The following is a 23,402-nucleotide window of genomic DNA, read 5'->3' on the forward strand; positions in this document are numbered from 1 at the left end:
CAGGGAGACACCAACCCTGTCCCAGCCCATCCAGGACTCATAAATAAAACCACTTCCCACTCAAAAGTTTCTCCTAAAGGAATAAAGGTGCAGCCCAGTGATGTGCAGAAACAAAGTCTGTTACGGCGCCGGGTGCAAGGGGGATTGCCCCTCCAAACCTGCACACCAAAGGGACAAAAAGCTGAGATTATATGGGGTAAAATTACACATATTCATATAACTACTTATACATAATCATTAGAGTCCCGAGAAGAGGTGGAGATATTATAATCAGTTCCAGGAGCTCATCATCATAGTTTTCCCCCCTCTGCATTTGCGCCTTATCTGCTGGTGGTGGGCTGAGGTCTTCAGGAGGAAGGCAGCAGTCTTTCTCCCAGTAAACTCTTCACCCTTGGCACGACTTGTTGCGTTCTCTGGTTCTTGCTGCTTTGCACACAGCTGTGGGGCTTAATGAGCAATTAAGCTCCTGCTTCAAACTTACAGAAGATACATAGTTTCTGTTACCTAGCCAGGCATCTGAGGTTTTTCCACTTCACCAGTACTTTTTTTTTTTCCTTTTAAGCCCTCTCAAACAACAAGCATTTGGATCATTGTGCTTGTTTCATTTGAGATTAAGCATTCAAGCATTGCAGGTTTAGGAGAAATCTGTGGTTCTCCTGTAATAACTGAACTCAAGCTTGGTCTTGAAGTCCAGCTGTGTCTTCTGGTACCTTTGCTATTCTAATGTGGGATGTAGGAAGAGGTATCTAGAAGACACATAAGCAGGTACTTTTTGGCTTGCAGAGATTACTGGTGATACATGAATATCCAAATCATAGCTTGACCCCTGGATTGTTTTTGCAGAACTAGGTTTAGCAAATTCAACTTGGGACCATGTGACAGGTACGGAATTCTGTAAACCTTCCTGTTACATTGGATTCCCATTTACAGTCTAGGTGTAGCTCTTGCAGAGGAATCATCAAATCAGGAGCTTCATCCTCAATTTCAAGGGCTTTTTTTTTGCCTTTCTGTAAAGTGGCAATAACTCAATCACCAGTGGGTACTCCAGGTACAATGTTTTGTGGCTTATTTGTGTCTCTGAAAAGAGAGAGAGAAACATCATAGAAATTTAATAATGATCTGTCTAAATGTTATCTCTTAAGCATTCATTTTATTTAGGTAATGTTTTATCCTTGCAGGGAAGAGCACACCGTGACCAGCAGCTCGTGTTACTCAAGGAGCATCTAGAAAAATATTACAGGAGCCGCAATCGGAAATGGATTGTTTTATTTCCAGAGGGTGGCTTTCTTAGAAAAAGGAGAGAAACAAGTCAAAAATTTGCCAAGAAAAACAATTTGCCATTTCTTAAACATGTCACCCTGCCAAGACTTGGGGCAACACAAGTAATTCTGAAAACGCTTGTAGCGCCACAAGAAAATGGAACTCCAGCAGGTAGAGATGCTGTGATAAAAGGTAAAGACCACTTCGCTCTCGTGGATAGAAAGCAAATTGAATGTCCAAGGTTTGAGTTATGCAAAAAGTTTTGTGTTGAATTAGTCTCTTTAAATGTCAAGTAGATCCATAATGCACCATTGTATTTATATAAATGTTCTTATATTTGCTTTTGGTTCCACTAAGCTTATTTTTAAAGACACAAAAAAAAAATAAAACCTTGGTTTTAATTTGATTTTGTCTACAGTGTGGCTGCATGAGTGTTTGTCTTGGTACACACTGATAGAGCAAATACTGGAATGAGCACTCAGAGTGGTCAAGAAGGCAGGCTGCTTCTTTCAGCACAACTTATGTTTTGCACTGGTTTATGGTAGTATGGAACTGTAGTGAAAGTCTTTCTGGAATATGCAAAATAGGTTCAAATTTTTATTCCTAGTTTTAAAAGTTTCTTTGCATCCAGTACTGTGAACTTCATTTCTCTTCTTGAATTATTTTCTGTTCAGTTCAAGTTCTTCTGTTCTCTGCAGATTTTTATGATGACCGTCCCCTTTGTTGCTGGAATTAACTACCCTTAGTGACTAGTTTGAGGGATTGTTTTGGCTTTTTTATGATAGAAGAGTTAGGAGAGAATAAGAATATTCCTGCTACATTATAATTGGCAGATGCCTGGGCTGTAAGGGAGAGTATAACTGGGATATAAATAATGCCTGTAGTTATGGGACTTGGTGCTTTTAGTGTCTCAGTTTTTAAAAGTAACTTCTTCACACATTCAGAGAGCGAGGTTAGATCTTACTTCACCTAGTTGCAGATTTCTGTAAGTTACTATAGAAACACTGCTTTAGGGGTTAGTGGTGGTTTCTTATTGATGAGTGCTGCTGATATTTCCCTAGCCAAATTATTATAATCATTTAGCACTTTGAACCAGAGATCCATCCTGGTGAAGCCACACCAACTTTGGGATTTTTTTTGTCCTGAAGTTCAAATTTCTGTGTTAGCAGGAAGCCTCACACAGGAATTGCTTCCAGATTTTGAGTTTTGAAGTTAGTCTTGTCAATATAGGAAATGAATGGAAACAATGTTTTTATTGGAGTGGAGGGAAGATTTTAAATGAACTGAAAATCAAGCAGTGGAATGCATCACAGTATTTCCTTTCAGGCTACATTCAGAAAAGAAAGGCTGAAGAAAGCCCTTGTAGTCTTAGAATATTTTAGGTTTAAAAAAGAAACAGAATACTGTAGACCTAGTTAAGTTATTTTTTAAGAAGAGTTTGGCCTGTTCCTGTTCTATATATTTATTCCCATCTGAATGGCAAAAGGCTATGAAAAATAAGAAGTTTGCCAGATGTGAATTACAGAGCTTGTTCTGGAAAGGGACCAGAAGCACTCGTCAAATACCAATTTTATATTTTCCTGCTCTTAAATTGCTATCAAAGTACCTGAATATCAGACCTGGCTTGCCTTTTTGTGTGTGTGTTTTTCTTTTTCCTGCCCTTTTTGCAGCATGATTCAGACTGGAGAAATGAGCATTTCATAGTAGTTGACCTAACTGTGTGCTAAAATAAAGAAATTGTCTTAGAAATACAACAGAACCGCATCTGTTCTACTCAAAAGCCAGAAAGAAAGAAAAGTGGGCAAAAATAGGAAAGAAATGTATGGGTTTAGCTATAATTCTCTAGCTGACATGAAAAGATATTAAAAGAGATGAAAGAGAGAAGAGAGGGTAAATTGTATATGCTAGGAAAGAGTAATATTTGATATATGTGAAGCTGAGGTATTTTAAGTCCTCTTAAGCTCATGAAAATTTTTCTGACCTTGTAAAACTTCCCTTTCAGAGATGTACGAAAGGTTAATTCTTGATATGTATCTTATAGAAAAGACTCTAATCATCTGCCTTCCAAATACTTTTACTGTACTTTTGGCACTTCAGAAAACTTCTAAAGAAAGTTTGTTCAGCTAAATGAAATATACTTGTATAAATTGGTAAGGTTATAGTATAAAGTTTTATATGAATTGGTACGGTTATAGTATAAAGTTAGAAACCTAACAAGTTAATGATAATCTTTACATTTTATCCCTTTTATCTTTCCCTTTTTTTAATCACATTAAAAAACCTGGCTCAGTGGAATTAAACTTGCCTGTATCTTCTTTGGGTTACCATTGTTGATTCATGGGTGCTAGAACCAGGTGCAGCATATACAGTAAAGGTTTTGCCAGTGTCTTTCATGGAGATCACGTTTAAGCTTTCTGTCCATTTTCTGTACTCCTTAGCTTGGAAAGCAGCTTGTGCAACAGCAGCATCACACTAGAATTTCATGGTCCACTGAAAACATTTTTCCTCTGCGCTGCTGCTTCTTGTGCTCTCTACTGTCTTATTTAACAGTGTTCCTGGGTTACCAAATTACTCAGCTTACTATTATAAGCTTGCTTCTCCATTATTTATCATTCTCTCAATCCTTTTGTTACTGCCAAGCTTTACTGATAATGATGGGGGTTCACCTTCCTCCACAGTCTGATTTTATTTAAGCTGGTTTATAGGTTAAGATAGCTCCTCATCAAAAATTACTTCCCCTTCCTGCTCAGTTTCCTAGGTAGCTGTGTTATGATGAAATACACAGTTGCAGTGTTCTTGACAGCTGTCATTTTATTAGTACTTGATTCATTTAAAATTGTCCTTTTAGACTTTATACTGTTCTAGATTTTATACCATGCTGCTTTCCCAGCTGGAATGGTGTGTAATACTGGCTGTAATGAAGGATGGTGCATTCGTAACAGATTGCTGTACTGCACCCTGATTTGATACAAACCAAGTTGCATACAGTAGTATCATCATGTCACTCCCCAGCTTTCTTTTGGATGTTAAATATCACAGGAGTTGACAGCCTTCAAATAGCTGTGGCACAGCTCTTGAACTACTAAATGCTATATCATCTGTCCTTTCTGTAAGGTCTCTAGTCTGATTTCTGTCATCCCTTTGGCAGAGGTGGGTTTCTGTTGTGAAGTGCAAGGTTCAGTAGCCTCCTCAAAATTTCATTAGCCTTAATGATGATATTAGTATTCTTAATATCCAAGCCTCTTTTCAGTTTATTTTTGTTATAATTATGAATTTCCCACAGTTTAATACCTGATTCTTCCTCTAAAGTGGCAGAAAGAAGAAATGTTTCTGAGCTAGTTGATCAATACTGTTTGATTCTTTATTAGTTGCTTTTCCAAGGCAAGAAGCCTTTCTTAGTTTCCTGTTCTGAACATTTTTCCAAGCTTTCTTTCATATATTTAAAGTCCCAAGTACTAGCCTTCATCAGGGTAGTAATGTACCTTATTGCTGGTAAATACTAAATTAAATTACTAGAACACTTGTTGCTTTTGCTGCCTTTTGAAATACTTGTTTAATTTTAACAAAATTGTCATATTTTATTCCTATACAGAAGGATAAAAAACCAAAGGTAGTGCTATTACTTGATGACTAGAGTGATTCTGAAGCTAGAAACTATAGACAATGTAGTTAAATGTCCCTGAAAAGTTGGTATAAGTTAAATCTGGTGTCTGATGGAAGCATCCATCTGGACAGATGTGCTGTGTGCCCAAATAGAGTGCTGCTGCCAGCACCTGCATTCCAGGAGGATGTTTTAGTGCAGAACAGAAATGTGGGCAGCATGAAGGTACTTGATGCGTATCCATCAGCACGTTAACCCTGTAAGGATCAGTATGTTGGGGAGTGGGTTTGGTATGGTTTTGTTTTTCTTTAATTTTTTAATCGAGTGCTTAGTCTCTGACATAGTCACAAGCACAATGTTTCTTCATTTCATAAGAATTGCACTTCTTGTGAGTTTTAGAACTAGCAAAATGTTCTCAGTGCTCAGCAGTTGGCAATTCAAAGGAGTTTGGAGCAGTTGCTCACCGAAGATAGGTGTTCCAGGGCTGATTTTGGATCAGCCTTACTCTGCTATGGTTTTTGTGTTTGGTTGTGGTGTTTTTTGTGTGTGTGTTGTTTTTGTTTGGTTGGTTTGGGTTTTTTTTGTTTGTTTTGTTTTAATTACTTTGTGAGTGTTTGTTTGTTTTTTGTGTGTGTGGTTTTTTTCCTTTGTTTATTTCTTGGGGGTTTTTTTTCTGCTTTATTTTGCCATGCAGCACTGATAAGAGGTTGCTCTGGTTAGAACCATATTGAAATCTTATCTTAATGTTTTCAAATGCAGCACAGTACATTCAGTTCTGATGCTTTTTCTCAGTGGAATTCAATTTTCTTTTCTGCAGAGCTAGGCACTGGATTTCATAATTGATTTTTTTTTTAATCAAACTTTTTAATTCACTGTTATATGAGGAATGTGACTTGAATAATACGTGTTGTTTTTTTCTTTTACCGTGGAAAAGGGTCTTATTGTTTTGTTCCAGGTGATTTGTTATGAAGAGGTCTTGGGATAGTGAGTAAGATGTTCAGTCTGAGAGCTAATCTTTGGGAAAAGAGCCAATTTTAAGGTCAGTAGTCCAGTTGATCACACAAGGACAAGCAGGGGACAAGCAGCAAGTTACAAGGAGGCATTACTGTGCAGGGGGAAGCAAATGGAGTCTTTTGGCTGTATTTAGAGTGTTGTAAGCATTCAGGAAGCCACACCTGAATACTAGTGAACGCTAGTAAATATTGTCTTTTTCAAGTGGAAGCTGCAGTGCTCAGGTTCACACCTGGCTGCTGGGTTCTTTGCCACTCCAGATGCAATCCAGCAGTATCACACCCTCCAGAGCTCAGTTGGAGGCAAGGTTTTCTGCTGAAACCTGTCTGTGGAACTTTCTCTTCTCAGTGGTAAACACTGGCGGTCTGCTGGCTGCTTTGGAGAGTTCTGCACATAGTAAAATCTGGCTTTTAGCATTAGATGAGAGTGTAACACCAGGGAGGACGTAGAGGGGACCAAGAGAAGCTCCAAACCCCACTGAATTTGTGATTGTAGACAGTCAAGTATCTGCTGTGAAAGGACCACAGAGGATGATGGAGCACCGAATGTCTTAAGACACTGATGGCAAGTTGCTTCGTAACTACATGTGAAGTAACTTACTATCACTGAATCCATGGCTAGAAAATAAGGAAAAAAGAAAATAGTTCTGAAGATTTGCCTCTGCTCGTGGTTTAAAAAGTAAACCCAACAAGTTAAGAGACTGATTAATTTGGTTTGTTTTTTTTTTTTTGTCTCTGCCAGAAAGCTGCTGTTACATGTGACTGGTCAGTCTTGTCTTAGCATTTAACATGAGTATGTATCCTTCTTACTAAGGTACATTATCACTACGTGGCTTGGATGCAGCCATGTAGAACAGATGACATAAGTGTTCAAAACAAGCCTGTTTTGAACATTTCTGTACTGTTTAAAAGGAATCAGGCTGGTAACATTTTGAGGCAATTTGAGGAGTCTGAATCCTCCACCTGTGCTCAAGTGACACCGCAGAAATAAAAATAGTTCTTGGAGAGACCAGATTAATTTTGGCCTCTGCAGCAGTTTCTTGTGCTGAAGTCTGTCAGCCAGGCTGCTCAATCTTCCAGCAGGTACTAGAAATGAAGGAAGAGGGTATCTTTTAATGTCAGGTAAGTTTGAAAGGGTTTGGCTGTCAGAAACATCTGTGACTGTGTTGGCCAAGCCAAACTTGGCAGGAGGAGTTCTTGAACAGGTATACACAACTCCCTTTTGTGGTTTTTTTGTTTGTTTTTAGCTAAAAGGCCAGACCTGAGATTCACACCATATTATAACTAATACAGCAGTCTTTCTTTTCTGAATTCCTGTTAATATGCTCCTTTTAAAGAAATAACAGGGTTTATTTTTGTTCAAAGGTGTGCTTAGGCTTGAAAGCAGCATCCTTGAGCATAATGAAGTCCTACCCTTTGTGCTGTGTGCAGTTTTCTCTTTTCCAGTGTTAGCATCTGTTAGATCTTCATGACTTTCAATTAAATATGCTCATGAGCAGGGCATGGCACAGTATAACCCCCCCAAAAAAGAACAGCAAGATTTATTTCAAAATTAATTTTCTAGAATCCTTGGAGACTTAGGGTTTTTTTTGGCCATGTGAGATGATGGATGATTATGTAAGGCTAATTTAAATAGGAGCATGCAGAAATATGCCTGACTGGGATTTGATTGCATGTCTTGGTAATTGCACATGGAGGTAGCTGTGCTAAGACCTGCTTGCTTCTACAGGAGGATCTGTGGAGGCTGATGTTACTGTCAGATTTATTATATTTTAATTATTTTTTTTTAACTCTTAACCTCGTGGTCTGTTAGAAGCAGGTTTTTCTCCCCACCCTGCTGTGGTAGGGGGACTACATGTGAGTTTGGAGCTGGTCTGAGGAATCCATGCAGCAGCTCCACTCCACAACAGCAGAAGTTAGGAAATCAGCATGGAAGAGGATTGCAAGAGTGTTCCCATAACTAAGTTTGATCCATGAGCTACTGAAAGAACAGTTTGAAATATTAGAAAAATATTTAATAAATTAATTTAAAACATTTTACTGTAAATAATAAGATAATGTGCCCGTACTCATCTGGCACTTTTAATTGCAATTAATGATCTTTGTTTCTTACTTTTCTTAGGCCATTTACTTCTCTTTATCCATTCTTATTTCACATCTGGGAAAATTATGAATTGACTTACTTCCTTTTGAAATCCATTTCTAAGTGAATACTCCTGTGGATTTACTATTAATTTCATATTGGCTGTTCTCTAATACATTGCTGTTTTTAAAATGAAAGACTCCGTAGTTAGTGCTTTTTTTAAGACTTGACAAGCACTCTTATCATGATGCTGGCAAGGCTGGAGCCTCTAGTGAGACCTCGTGTTCTCATTTCACCTGTCAGGGGTTTAACATACGGGATTTCCAGAAGGTGACACTGGATGTTTCAGCTTGCCCTTGGTTAAACTGGGATAGCACCACTACTACTAACTTATAACCTCGATGTTAGGAAATGCTGTCTCACCTTATTTAGGTGGTGCATTTGTAATGAAGCAGTATGACCTGTTGTTGACCAGACATCATGAAAACACAAGCTGCTTGTTAAAATAATTGACAGATATATACGATAGTGTTGCTGTAACTGTCTTCTCACAATCAAGTGCGCTGCAAATTAAATTAAATAAAAAGCAGGTAGAAACTTGTGAGTCACATACACGTCTGTACTAGCTGGCACTGATAACTGCTGCACTGAGAGTGACCTTCAACTGCTGCAGATTCCTTCACGTGTGTGGTAGCTCTACTGTAAAATTTGAGTGGTGATTCTGGGCAAGACCAAAGATCTGTCTGGCACAACTTCTTGTCCGTGACTCCAACTCTGTTGTCAGAGGAGGAGTGTGAACACAGGGGACATGCATCATAGCTTCTCCCACATACTCTCCTAACTTCTCTTCCCAGCGTGGTAGGTTTCCCAAGCCAGGTGGGGGTTTCTGCCTGTTTAGTTAACCCTCCAATGGATTTCTTCCATGTACTTGTCCAGTTTCCTCCTGAACCCACCTCTTTGCATCCTTAATATCCTTTGGCAAGAAGTTTATTCCCCTCTGCATGAAGAATCATTAAGGTTGGAAAAGACCTCCAAGATCTGAGTCGTCACTCCTCTGTTTGTTTTGAAAGCTTTTCCTCTTGGCTTCATTTCAAATACATATATTTTTGTATCAAGAAAGATGGTGAACAGTCTATCCCTTCATGATGACAGTTTTTGTCAACCTCTATTCTATTTTCTTCCTTGCTATCTCAGCTGCAGACTTGAAGAGTCTTGTATTTTATACTAAGACCTAACACCTCTTACATGCATCTGCCAACAGCTGGCTTTTTTAATAGCCAGTGTTTTAAATGCCTTAAGATATTCCAGGGTGTGATGTAAGGATATTACTATACTGATGCATTATGTACTAAGCATTAATTAAGCATATTACTATATGAGCCCAAATGTAACATGACCTCAGATACAAGGCAGCTCCAGTTCCCACAGAGTAGATCTAAATTGAGAAGCTAAACTCCCAGTGCCTTCTTGGGAACATGCCCCTCATTCCTGGTTTGCCTTCCAGGTCTGCTGCTCTTCCTCTTTGCAAAACTGAATTGAAGACATGCCAGAAAGAGGTCACAGCTAGGCTGATATCTGACCTTGACTATTGCTAGTAGTAACCTATGCTCAGATTTAAATTTGACTCTCCTGAATAATCTTCATAGCAAATATTTTCACCTCCTTTTGATCTTTTTTTTTTTTTTTTCAGTTTCTAAATATGCTGGGGAGAATATGAACACATACTGGTATCAGTCTTTCTGAGACCCTCTGGGTGCAGTATTTTTTCCTTTGTGAAAACTGACTATCTTCTATTCATTACTTGCTTGTTTTTAATATAGAAGGTGTTGTATTTCCTCTTTATCCATACCTCAGATGTTTAAGAACTTTTGAGAGTTTTTTTTTAAATGTCTTTGTAAATCTAACTATGCTGCATGACACAAATCACCTTTATCTGCTTGCCCTAACCCAGTAGTTAGGCTGGTTGTCCAGAGGGAACTGCAACTTTGAGCTCTTATGAAGGTCCAGTTGTAAATGTGCTTAAAGCAGAGACCAAGAAAGTTGGATTTTTATTTTTGAAGTTTTCCTTTTGGTGAATGGAGGGAAGCACCTAATGTTTGGGCCAACATGTTATGTGCATGTACTCACACCCACTGAGTGAGCTTGTTCTGTTCTGTGTGCTACAACAGGTAAGAACAACAGAAATTTTAAATAACGTAAAATCTTGGTCTAGCTTAAGGTTTTAAGAGTATTTCCATGCTCTGTAATGAAATCTGAATTTGATTTTTGGCTGTCTTACATTTTGTGCTTCATACCCCATGAAGTAATATAAACATGTCATTCAATTGATAGTTATTCCATGTGCTTTCTGATTACTTCTAATATCGTGTTTCTTTGTTCCTAGAGAGCAAATCAAAAGGACTCCAGTGGGTGATAGATACAACCATTGCATATCCCAAAGGTGAACCTATAGACATCCAAACTTGGATCCTTGGCTACCGACAGCCAACAGTTACACATGTACATTACAGGTAGGAAAAAAACCTTCTGCTTTTACGTTGAACTGAGATATTCACAAGTATTCACCAATTAGCAACCTCACGTTTCAGGATGTGTGAAATCAGTAGCAATGTATTTTTTATGTGTCTTACACAGGTAGGCAACTCATATTATGTAAACACAACATAGTTTTCTTTTCAAAAGTTCATTGACCGTTCTCCATCTTAGCATAGCACATTTAAGATTTTGCCTAATGTCCTGTGGCTGAATGTAGTTATGGGGAATAGTTTTGATGACTAGGTGATCTTCTCCACTTTAATGTTAAGGTGCTGGTAAACCAAACTTGATTTTTTTTTTTTTTTTTTTTTTAAATAACGGCATCAAACTATAAAAAACATGGTTATTAAGTAACAAGGTTCCTGAGAGTTTATTATATGTTGTATTATTTTTCTGACGAAGAGATTTCATCCTTTTCCCTGAAAAGCGTACACTTAATAGCTGAATAGAGCAACACTCTGGAAATAGTTACAAATCTCATTGACACTTAGGATAAGATACTAGTAAAACTTTTCTCCTGAACAATTCTTTGTCTCAGGACCTAAACTAACAGAGAGAAGTTGAGTTTTGCTTTTGGTTTGCAGTTAATTGCAAGTCTGAAATATTGTAACACGCTTCCTTATACCAGATAAGCTGATCATATTTTATCCCAAAATTGTATTATTTTGTATTAATTCCATTTTGCTGATTTGGGGAGCTTTTAGACTTTGGCAGCAAGCTTTCAGATCTCCTTGTGTGAATCCCCTGGGTGGCAGTTTAACTGGGGATGACCTTCTCCAGCATTGCTGCTGTGTCAGTGTTGTGTGGTGCAGTGTGCAGGCTGCTCACTGGAGCTCCGTTCCACAGCCGTGTTGAAATCTGTCCATGCTTTTTACAGAATTCAAGTTTTTCCAAAGGTGAACAAACTTACACTCTAATTTATGTAAGATGTCATCGTATCTACTGTGCTTTATTCACGTCACCTTAGTACTCTCTCACATCTCTTGAGGTACTTGCAAGTTGGATGTGTTTAGAGTTTTACGGAAGTATTTCCAGAAAGACTTCCTTTAAAACAAAAAAGTTATCTTAAGTCAAATTAACTTCCTGCTTCTAATTGTGTATATTCAAAACCTATTTTTGAGCACAAGCATAAAGATGATGTAACCTTCCTTGCATTGAACTTGAATGCTACATATTTTGTAGTACTAAAATTCCAAGAAAAAAATATTTAAAATTGGTTTTTGGCAAGTGTACACTTGTTGGGTTTTTTTTCCAGAGGGTCTAAATCACTGATTTAGTAGACAGGGCAAGCCTCTCTATTTGTTCTCTCTTTTCTTTGTTTCTTTAAAACCAAACAGCTGACCCTGTGGAAACATTGTAAGTATGCCCCAGATGGAGACTAATGCAGCGGCGGGTCTCTGGAGGCTGAGAGCTGGGTGCAGTACCTCTGAAATGAGAACTGAGCATCTTGGTTTTAACTGGAGCTTTGGCTAACTTCCCAGTCCTGGTAATTCTTAAACTGGCACATCCAGTTTGGGCACGTGTCCTCTGGGCTGTAAGGGCTTTAGCTGAGTGCAGGGTAGCAGTTCCTGAAGGTGCACACAAGGAAGCAGGCCAGCTCTGGCAGCGGGCAGGAGCAGCCAGGGCGCGGGGAGGCAGCTTGGGCCTCGTCCCTCCGTGTCGACACGGGGTGCCTGCAGTGTGCTTGGAGGAGGTGTTGCATCTGGGGCACTCCTCTGCTAGGGCCTGATGGACCTGACCTTCATGAACTTTTCTAATGCTAGTTTTAACCTGCTGATACTTGGACTTCTGCCATTTTCTATAGTGCAACATGTAAATGTTCTCAAGGGTGACAGCTAGGACCTTTCGGCTTGTGTTAAGTTCTCCACCTGATGCCTTCAGTGGATTCATCCTGTTTCCTGTGTCCTGCCAGCAGTGGGTGAATCATTCCTCATTGATGCTTTCCATGGCCTGTGAGAGCTCTCTCATATCCTGCCTTAACTGTCCCTGATCCCTCCCAGCCCAACGAGACTTCATCCATTTGGTGTCTCCTTACACAAAAATCTTTCCATGATTATCTTGTTACTTTTGTCTGTGCCTTTTCAGGTTCTGCTATAACTAGTCTGTGAGATGACTGACATCCTGAATTCCTCACAGTGATTTCAGGGTCACTTACCACAGTAATAACAGCTAATCTTAGAGGCTGTGCCAGCGTATACATACATAGCTGCTGGTGCTTTTTCTTTCCCCAGTGTTCACTGCCTTGCATTTACTGGTGTTTGATTTCATCTGCAACCACTGTCAGGTCTTTCTGCAACTCTTTTTGACTACCCAGAATAATTCTACACCAAAAATGCCTTTTTGTATCTTTTTTTTTTTTCCAGATTTAGTGTATCATCTAGCTATGATATGGGTTTTAATGTATCTGGAATTAGAGCTGTAGTTTGGTGAATATGATGAATTTTCATCTCTGATGTTTTTAATACTAGAATTTATTTTTAGGGTTTTTTTGTGGCTTTAAAATTATTTTTTTCATTTACATAAAGGTTATATTTATCCATAGGAAGGTTAGCAGAGAGCAACTGAACAGTGCATATACATGAATTTACTCGTATTGCATCATCCTTTTCTACTGCTTATACAGAAAGTTTCCTGTTGAATTCCCTTCAGGGCACTATAGCAACTGATTTTTGTTTCTTTGTTTGTTTTTTCCCCAGATCACCTGACTTTACTCATTAGGGTTTGGTTTTCTTTTTACCAGATGCAATGGGCATCTTCAGGGTTTTGACAACTTTAAATCATGTATTGACAATTTCAGCAGAGTTGTTGGTATCACTGAAAACCTGCGAAGACAGAGTGTGTGCCTGGCAAACTGAGCGTGGCAGACAGGGAAGAGTAGGGAACAACCATTCTCTCCTGGAGGGTTTCTGGTGTTAATGAAAGCCTTACAGCTCTACTATCACTTCATTGGACCTTCTCCAGAATTGAGAAGCCAGATAATTGAAGCCCAGTGGGCTGACATCAAATTTGTTAGAGCTTATTTTCAAAATTATAGGTATGGTCAGTGGAAAACTGTCTCTCAGAAGCTTATCATAGAATCAGTAAGGTTGGGAAAGACTTCTAAGATCATCAAGTACAACCATCACCCAACATTACCATGACCATTAAACCATGTCCCCAAGTTGCCACATCTACATGCCTACATGTTTTTTGAACACCTCCACGGGTGGTGACTCCACCTCCCTGGGCAGCCTGTTCCAATGTTTGTTCACATCCCTTGTGAAGTTGGTGCATTTATTTAACTGTTTGAAACACAGGAAAGGAGGACTCAAGGTAAAGCAGACTTCATCTTTAAAAAGATGGAAATGTCAGAAATGTCTTCCAAAGATGGAGAATGTCAGAGGTCTTTCTGGTTTTCTGTGTTTGGCATCAATGTCCTTTGCAATTTTCATGAAATGTGCATACTGAGTAAGTCTGGATTGTTGTTACTCCCTTTTCCTTCATTTAATGCAATAAAATATTGCTTGTTGTTTGTAACTTGGAATGTCGTGGGAGACTGCATTTGAAATAAATTTTAAGGCTAATTTTTAAAAAACTGGGAGAGAAAGTTCTGCATGAATCTTTGTGTTCTGGTGCACTAGTTTCTCATCCATTTTTTCAAGTTATAGCCAAAAAAAAAAAAATTTGGAAGAAGTGAAGAATAGCTTTGACCAGTGGCCATCTCTACTGTATGAGAGAGCCAGGGTTTAAACACACACTTTTCCCCTTTTACACTAGTCCAGAGTGAGGAATTGATGTATGACAGCAGTAGGGGAGGAAAAAAAGTAACATTTTTCTGTGCTTACTCTAGCAGGAGGAGAGGAGGCTGCAGAGCCTTTTCTGTTCTGGGTGCTCATTAGTCCTTTCTGCCCTTCCCCGTGGTCACAACCTGCTTCTATCTGCCTCTACAGTCTTTCAAATTTAGTATTTTCCTTTTCTTATAGCCTGTCCTTTTACTGCAGCTTTATTTTGTTTTCATCCTGTAACAGAGGAGTGTAGAGGACACAGCAAGCAGCCTTATGGTTTCAGTTTTGGATGCTTTTCTTGCCACTGGAAATGGCAGAGAAGAATCAGTTAAATCTAGTGATCTCTTTTTTTGCTTAAATGCTCAGCTTTGATAATGAGTTGAACCTTGCTTTTCAAATGTCAATTTTCAGTACAAGTGACATGTTCTTCAGAAGTTCTTAATTAGGTGAAGCTGTGGCCTGATTTTCCTCAGGATGTCCTTTTTTTTAGGGACGTTTCTTTTGACAATTCCCATGTTTCAGGTTCTTCAAAACACAGAAGTGTGAGAACTTACCCTTCTAATAATTGAATAATTCTTCGACTGTGACAGACTTGTCTCAAAACTCATTGGAAAGTGCTGAAAAACTGTTTTATTGTCTGAAACATAATACTCAAGGAAAATATCCAATTAACTTCTTCCAGGTCAAACAGCATTGGAATATTTTGGGGTCATTTCCACCCAACTGTTAAAGCAGTAAGCACAAAAAAAAAAAAAGTAGGTGCAAGGTCTCCCTAACTAGAGGCATCACTATGAGGCCTGCATTTAATGAATCTGTTGGAAAGGTTTGTTTCCTCTTCTGAGAATGGTTTAGCTTTGTGCTTGTCATTTTGTGACATGCATTGACCAGAAATCCAGATTCACTGCTGGTGCACTCAGGAGAAATAAGCTGGGTGGTTTTGTGTCTGTGTGGCAGGGCCATGGGCTGGCTGCTAATTCCCAGCTCCCACCACTTCCACACAATGAACTGAGTTTGGGGATTATTTTTCTTCTTAAACCAGTCACTTCTTTAGTCTAACTGACTTGGTGTTTTGCAGTCGGTCTCCAAGTTTCTCTAGTAGCAGGATTTCCTGTGTACTGCTGTTCTGTTGTCAAAACCCAAGAGTTAAAAATGGAAAAAAAAGCAAGTATGAAGTTTGCTCAATGCTTAGCTTCCCCTCAGTCAAGAATGGTGTGGGGTTGGGGCTTTTTGTGTTAGCTTCTTGCTGGGTTGTGCCCTTGTGTGACCGTGTCCCACCTCTGCACCGTGTGATAGCGACTGTGGTGTAGAGGCCCTGCTGTGAGGACCAGCCATGGATGCTTCTACCCCAGAGGAATTCACCTGTGTGCTGCATGAAGGTACCATAGTTTCCAGCTAACTCAGCTGTCTTTGCACCATAAGGCGGACGAGCACAATGTCATCTTTATTTCTCAGAGTAGCTTTTGTGTGGTTTGGCTGTTGAAACAAGCTTTCCATACAGAGGAACTTCTTTTCTTTGTGTCTACCTCGATACAGGATTAGTGAAGTAAATTAGACTCCGAGCTGTAAATAAGATAGTTGTGCAGAAGCATCCATGAAGGGCATCCAGTTTGGCAGTGTGTTTTAATACACCTTTTTGTGCAAGTAGCTTATTTTTGGTCATGTCTGAGATCTACCAACCACCTCCATCATGGGGAGTTAGTCATCAACACAGCAAATTAATATTACAATTTAGAAAGAGTAGGGTGTAATAAAAAGCTTTTAACACAGAGTGGGATAGGTGATAAAAGGTAATTAGTACATAAAGGTGTTATCTGTGAACTTTAAAAATTGTAATACAAAATAAGAGGTTGTTTCTACAGTAAGAACCATTTAAAGGCGATTAAATGTTTCTGAAAATGCCATGTTTCTGAAAATTATTTGGTATCTTGAGAAATGGCCATCAGTCAGTAAGTCTCCAGTTTTTTTATATACACCAACGTGTCTTTGGCCGTTACATTTCCTTTTTTAAAAAATTTTCTTCTTTCCTGAACTGTTGTTTATGCTGTTATATTTTGGTCTGGGACATAGATACAGATCTGTGTAGTGGTTTAAGAAAGTTGCCATCTGTCAGCTACACAGACTGTCCCACAGCTGTTGTCACCTGGCAGCTGCAGATAGGTAACCTCCAGCTAGAAGAAAATCCTTTGAAACATTAATTAATGCTTGAGAAGATAATGCTGAGACAGCTTTGCAGACTCCTGGCAGAGTATGTCTTCATTTCCACCACAACTTTTAACTTCTCATTGTGCAGCCAGTGGTGGCACTGCTTTTGCTGAAGTTCAGCCCCTTCCCCACTTCCTCCAATGACAGCAAAGCAGCTGTCCCGTTGATGAGAAAGAAAGGGAGGTATTTCCATTCCCTTTTAATTTGTTGATCAAGTTATCCAGTGATATGAAATTTCCTTGTTTGCCAAACCAGGAGCAAAGATGCTCCTATTTTCTTGCAATGTGATCTTAGTTTTGTCCAAAAGTTAGAATGATTCAAGTGCCCAAGAGAATCTAGAAGCTCTGTGTATTATATGCTGACTTTGTTCCTTGTCAGGACAGTTCTACACAATGATTACATTTTATTTTCCTGAGGAGATCAGCCAACTGTTCACTTTCAGTGGCATTCCCAGTGCTGGATACCCAGACAGGCTAGAACCAAGGTGACACTCATGCTGTGACCACTTAGATGCACTTAGTTTACATATGTCATTGAAAAGAAAAAACTACTTTCTGTAACTTGTAACCCTAGACCTGGCAGACCTTGTAGCTCCAGCCAGAGCAATAGTTTTCCACCTTGGTTTTGGATCGTCTGTAGAGTTTTGTAAGAGTAGACTTTCTCAGTTACCTTTCCTGAACCAAGTCTCCATAGAGAGAGTGTTCTTTTAAAGCACAGATGCCACCTGAGCCATCTGGTGGGCAGAGAACAATCAGTGGTATATTTAGTGTAAATACAGGGGGGTTTAGCTTCACCTTATTCAGTACAGGATGGGCATGTTTCCAGAATTTAAGGATTTTTCTTAAATATTTCATCTCTGATTCAGCTCTGTCATTAATAAGAATGTTCTGCTTGTAAAAATAACTGTGGATAATTAAAAATATGTTTGAAAATGCCTCTAAATACACTAGCACTTACCATTGCTAAAATGTGGCAGCCAGTATAGCTTTATTGGAAAACCATTTTATTTTTTTTTTTTTTTCCCCCCCTCTGAATTAATATTAATTTAAACTGGGTGTAAGGGTGATTGCCTCTCAAACTCTTAAGAAGTGGAGTTTGTATCCAAAGATTCCAAGTGTTCTGGTACTGTATTGATTCATATGAGAACCTGGATGCATTCAGGCAGGAAAGTGGTGTGTGGTCTCTCACAATATTGGTATCATACTACTTTGCTACTTCATTGAACTGCCAGCTCATAAAACATTTCTAAGGAGTATCTGGTAAGGTCATGTGATAAGGTTTTCAGACTAGAAGGTACATTCTTGGAGAAATATCAGGCTTAACTAGTGTGAGCTGTAGGGTGGTTTCCCGTCGGGTAGCAGAAGTGCAGAGTCTCTGCAGTTTCCAGTGCAAATGGCACACGAAGCCAGGTGATCCTAGACTTCTGTCCTGAGCCCACACACGCCTGCTGGTAGTTCTGAACCATATTCAAACTTGCATAAGCAAGCATCTGTCCTTCAAAAATATACCATGAAACACAATATTCAGTTGCTGAGTCTTTTTATCTCTTCACAGTAGCTAGGCAGAACAGAGTAAAAATAGTGCTTGGTGGCTCAGTTGTGTTTGGGGACAGAAAGCAAGCCTTTCTTAGTGTTACACACTCAACAAAGATGGTGCTTTCTCTGTGAGTGGTTTTGTACTTGCCACTACATGGTTTAACTTCAATCTACAGTACAACAGCTGGACTTCAAGACAAAATACTTTGCTATTGTCTTTGGCACTGTTCTTAATATGTACACTGAGGACTTGAGCTACTTACTGCACCACCAGCTATTTAATAATATTTGTCTTTGGCCAAAGACTTTTCTTCAAACTGTATTTTACCCAACAGTTTCACTAGAGCATGGAGAACTCCAGTGTGAAAAAGATGTAGGTAGAATTGCTACAAAGGCTACAGAAATATCTTTGAAATCATGTTGATGCCATAGTTGATAAATAAAATTGTTCTCATACATATGTGTGTGTGTGTGTGTATATATCTTTTTCATGTATGTTGTGACCCTAATTGTGGGCAGATGTATTTAGTGACTGTGGGTCTGCTGAGTTCAAGTTGTCCACGCTGATGTTTGTGTAAGAGTTGGGAGTTGGACTTGATGATGTTTGTGGGTCCCTTCGAACTTGAGGTATTCTGTGATTCTATAATACTGAAGTTATCTTTTTGTACCAAAACACCATTGTTTTTAATTGCCTCGTTAGAGCAATGCTTTGCTGCTTTTCTCCTCAACTTACAGCTTTTTTCCATGCATCAAACTAAGATGAGGAGGTACAAAAGACTTCGCAACAAGGCAAACAGTAATGGCAACAAAAGCATTCTTCAGAATGATCTTATTTCTGTAGTCTGACATTCTCATATCTGTTCAGGCACTGCCCGTGTGGTTGTGGTGTTACTGCATTGTTTTCAGTCTAATCAGTTGAGACTGAGAATGAAAGGAAAATTCCACAAATGAAAATAGAAGCATGATGCAGATGACAGGGTAAATGGGAACTCGACTGAAAAGAGAAACTTACAGTAAAGGTCTTATGCTTCAGAGCATGAACTTTTCAGGCTAGCCTGATACACAAATCTCTTCTGCATTGGCCTCCTAGTGAAATGTAGTGGGTATGGAAGTTCTTGTGTATATCAAAAGTCATTTAGTGTCTACTGATGTTTCATAATTACTGTAAGATTTGAAATTGTTTTGAAAAAAAAATAATCCAGTGAGGTATGGTGGGTTATTTGGGAGTTTCTGCATGTATGTATCTTGGTGGATTCTGCCCTGGGTATCTGATTTTCTAAGTAAACCTAGTGTTCAGTGTAGAAGTACCGAAACAGGAGTAATTCTTCCATTGGGATTTTTAAAATAGAGCACCAATATTTGAGTACACTCAATTACATTGTCAGTTTTCAGTGTAAAACCTGCCTTGGAAATTTAAGACAAAGATGCTGTCCTCTTTTGAAAAGCACAGAGGCCTTGTTTTCTGGGATACAGAAGAGCTCTTGGTACTTAGTGATGTCATTACATGCCTTCTGCCTGAAACTGTTTCTTCACAACTGTAGATGAACCTTTTCATTCAGTCTCTTTCAGTCTCTTTTCTTTCTGTTTCAGTGCATGAACTTCATTGCTTCCTGGTTTCTGTTTTTTTAAGGGTAGTATTCTATGTAAAAAAAGAAAAAAAAAAAGAAAAAAAAAAAGGAAAACCAGTAATTTAGTAACTTTTATCAAATGCTGTAGTACAGCATCTGATAGAAGCTAACAGTGCCTAATGTCTTCTCTGTGCATCTGGAAAATTCCAGTTTTGTATCCTCAAAAACTACGTGATTGAACCACGCAGTTAGATTTGTACCAAACTCTTGTTCTCTACATTTTGGAGTTGGTTAGGTCAGAAGGAAAAGAGTTTTGGTCTTCACATACAAAATGCGTTTCCTAAATTTAATTTTTGTTTCTTTGGTAGGATTTTTCCAGTTAAAGATGTACCTGCAGAGCCTGAAGCTCTTACACACTGGCTGTATCAACGATTCATTGAAAAGGAAGTTCTCTTGACACATTTCTATGAAACAGGTAGGATGACATCTAACAAAGAGAATTGTGCTTTGTTGGTGTCTGTTCTTAAAAGGATCTCAAAATGCCAGAAGGATCTAAAATAGTTTAACAATGCATATACATTCTTTGCACAAAACAGTAGATATAATTATTACTATCGTTTTTTGTGGCAGAAAAAGATGAGAAAACATGATCTGGGAAAGGTAACTTACATTAAAATAGGGAAGACTTTGGAAGCTGGAACATTCATAATGTATCTAAGGAAATACTCTTTTTTTTTTTTTCTGTAATAACGTGCAGTTCAGTTGAAACTTGCTGCCATGGGACTTAGTTGAGTGGAATAGTTTAGCAAGATGTGAAGAGATAGTGAACATGCACAGCAAAAGCATGCAGAGCTTATGTTAAGTTTGGAAGGGATATAAAAACATTCAGAGTTTAAAAGGAGCAAATTCTTGACTAAAAGGGGTTAAATAAGACTTACCTGAGGCAGGTTATCTTGTATTCTTAGTGTGGCTATTTATCAGGTTCCTCTGGTACTTGTACTGTTAGAGAAAACTGATCTAAGTAGGCTGCAGGTCTGATCCACAGCAGAGTCCTCTTCTGTTTCTGTTAAGCTAAAAATTTAAAAGTCCAGGTAAATACTTTGAAACTGTAGCTGGAGAAGGTGTTTCCCCAAGGCCTTTTTTTTTCTATCCAGTTGATACTGAAGTGTGTTATCTGCCCACCAGCAGGTGTGTGTGTCTGTGTGTGTTCAGAAGAAAACAGAAATTTATCATAATGAAAGAAAATCCAGAGAAGAAAAATATAGAGGTTCATGCCAATGTGCAGGAAAGGAGGCTTATAGAACATAAACTGAGGAGGAAGATGCCAGATGAAACAGTGCAACTTGTCTCTGAAGAAACGTAATCTCTTCATTAGCAAGTAGCACAGTTGTTGAGGAGGGGGGAAATATTCAGTCCCTTGGATCAACTGAATTTAATATTCCAGAGTGACTATGTTAAACAAAGATACTACTTCTGTTAGATGAGTTATTGCAAATACTGCTTTAATTTGATTCTGAGTGATTAACTTGTCAATTGTAGTGCTTAAAAAGATTAATAGAATTCTTTAACAACCCAGAGTTGTATATTGTTTTATGAAATACTGCTGTCAGTCAGCCATCACTGATGGCAAGAGTCAGTCCCTGTTATATAAATCACATCCAAATGCATGTGTTCATCTTCTTTAGAAAAATAACTCTGTGAATCTGTCAAAACTATAAGTGTAGGCAGTAGGGGGTAAAGAATTCTTGTTATTGAGCTGTTATTTCACAAATAACATTAAAATAAGTCATACCCCACAAACTCTAACTAGACCAGAACTTCAGAGAGTATAATTAATATAATCAGATTTAATCATTGAAATATGCTTCCAAAATAGGATAATTGGTTATAATTTACCCAAGCAATCATTATGAATTAATGAGACATATTTTAAGTGTAAATGCCATGACAGAGTACCTTATTAAGCATAGATTAGCATGATTTAAAGTTACTACCACTTTTGACAGTTGAGTACTTGCATTGCTTTTGTTTACTTACTGCAAAAGTGCTGTTAGAGTTTTTTGAAACCTCTGGAAAAGCCCTGAGGCCTAATGTGAGGGGAATCCTCAAAGCTTCTCAAGAGCTGGCTCTGTATTGACCTGTCACACTGGTTCATGTTGGTGTATTTTTAAGACTCGGGCCTGTTTCTGCACTTTGATTTTTTTTTTTTAAATTATTATTTTTTAAATACACACTGTTCAGGCATTTGTGTCAGTCCATAGAGCTTACTTCATAAAATTGGAATAACGTTTAATGGTACATGAAACTTTAAAAGTTTGCATTGATAGTCTATCAGTAGGAATACATTCTTCTGGCATACTTTTATTTGCGAAGAGGAAGAATCAAAATCTAAACCACCTTTTTTCCTTTTTGCTGTATTCCTAAGTGTTAAGATCTTTAATTGATCTGGGGAAAACCTGTAACATTACACCTCTTTGAAAAAAGAAAAAGTTTAAAATTTGAGTATGAAACTATCCCATCCTTCCTTACAGATACATTTTTCACATTTCATTTATAAAATCAAAGCCATTTATAGTTAATATCTGTAGGTATAAGCAACACAGACTCCTGTTTTAGTAGCTAGTAGAAACCTGGTATTGGCAAGTTCATTTTTCTGACTCCTGTTCTTACCTCTGCTGTCAAAGAGGTTCCAAAGAATGTTTATCAACAAGGTGATAGGCATTTTATAAATATAACTATTACAGAATCACGGAGTGGTTTGGGTTGGAAGAGACCTTAAAGATCATCTATTTCCAGCCTCACTGGCACAGACAAGGACAACTCCCATGGGACCAGGTTGCACAAGGCCCCGTCCAGTCAGGTCTTGAACACTTTCAGTGATGGAGCATCCACAACTTGCCTGGGCAACCTGTTCCAGTGTCTCACCACCCTTATAGTGAAGAACTTCTTCCCTGCATCCAGTCTAAATCTACCCTCTTTCAATGTGAACCCATTGCCCCTCCTCCTATCACTACAAGCCCTTGTAAAAAGTCCCTCTCCAGCTTTCTTGTAGGCCCCCTGCAGATACTGGAAGGCTGCCGTAAACCCTTCTCTTCTCCAAGCTGAACAACCGCCACTCTGTCAGCCTGTCCTTGTAGGAGAGGGGTTCCAGGCACGTGATCATCTTCGTGGCCCTCCTCTGGACCTGCTCCAACAGTTCTTGTGTTTGGGCTCCAGAGCTGGATGCAGTACCTCAGGTGAAGTCTCACAAGAGCATAGTAGAGGGGGACAAGCACCCTTCTTGACCTTCTGGCCACACTTCTCCTGATGCAGCCCAGGATACAGTTGGCTTTCTGGGCTACACTTGCACATTGTTGGCTCATGTTGAGCTTTCCATTGATCAAATTGTATATATAATTTTTTTTATATATATCTTCAGTAGGATAACCTTGAACATGCAGTAAGACAAATGATTACATTTAGCAAGACAAAAGCACTTGGAGACTAATTAAAAAAAAAAATAAACTAGGAGCTTATCAGTTGGAAGTGAGTGATTGTATATGGAAGCCATCATGCTCCTCATTCACTCTGATCATAAGCCAAGTGGTGTGATGTAACTAAAAAAGTAACTAATGTCATCCTACAGGACAGCATGAGAGGGTTTTCACCAGTGCTACAGAACTACTTCTCATTTTACCAAATCTGAAACCTCATCTGGAAATTCTGCTTATGGGTCCATAATCCCCCTTCAAGAAATAGGAACTGAACTGGGAAGAGGGACAGATAGCAGGTGCTAAGATGATGTAGGGGAAGGAAGAGTTGTTTCTGTGAAGGACAGTGTCCCGGTTCGGCTGGGACAGGGTTG

The 23,402-nt window shown here is 38.8% G+C and overlaps 1 protein-coding gene across 1 annotated transcript; it reads left to right on the forward strand.

The window, feature by feature from the left end:
- Positions 1-1,178: 1,178 nt before the first annotated feature.
- Positions 1,179-20,033, forward strand: LPGAT1 (lysophosphatidylglycerol acyltransferase 1; the record flags this gene model as incomplete). The annotated part of the gene is made up of 3 exons (XM_008946301.1): positions 1,179-1,452; positions 10,338-10,464; positions 19,927-20,033. Coding segments are annotated over 3 exons (508 nt in total), but the record flags the coding sequence as incomplete, so codon positions are not given.
- Positions 20,034-23,402: the final 3,369 nt, after the last annotated feature.

Source organism: Merops nubicus, unplaced genomic scaffold, assembly GCF_000691845.1.
Source record: "Merops nubicus isolate BGI_N331 unplaced genomic scaffold, ASM69184v1 Scaffold18480, whole genome shotgun sequence".
Lineage (NCBI taxonomy): Eukaryota > Metazoa > Chordata > Aves > Coraciiformes > Meropidae > Merops > Merops nubicus.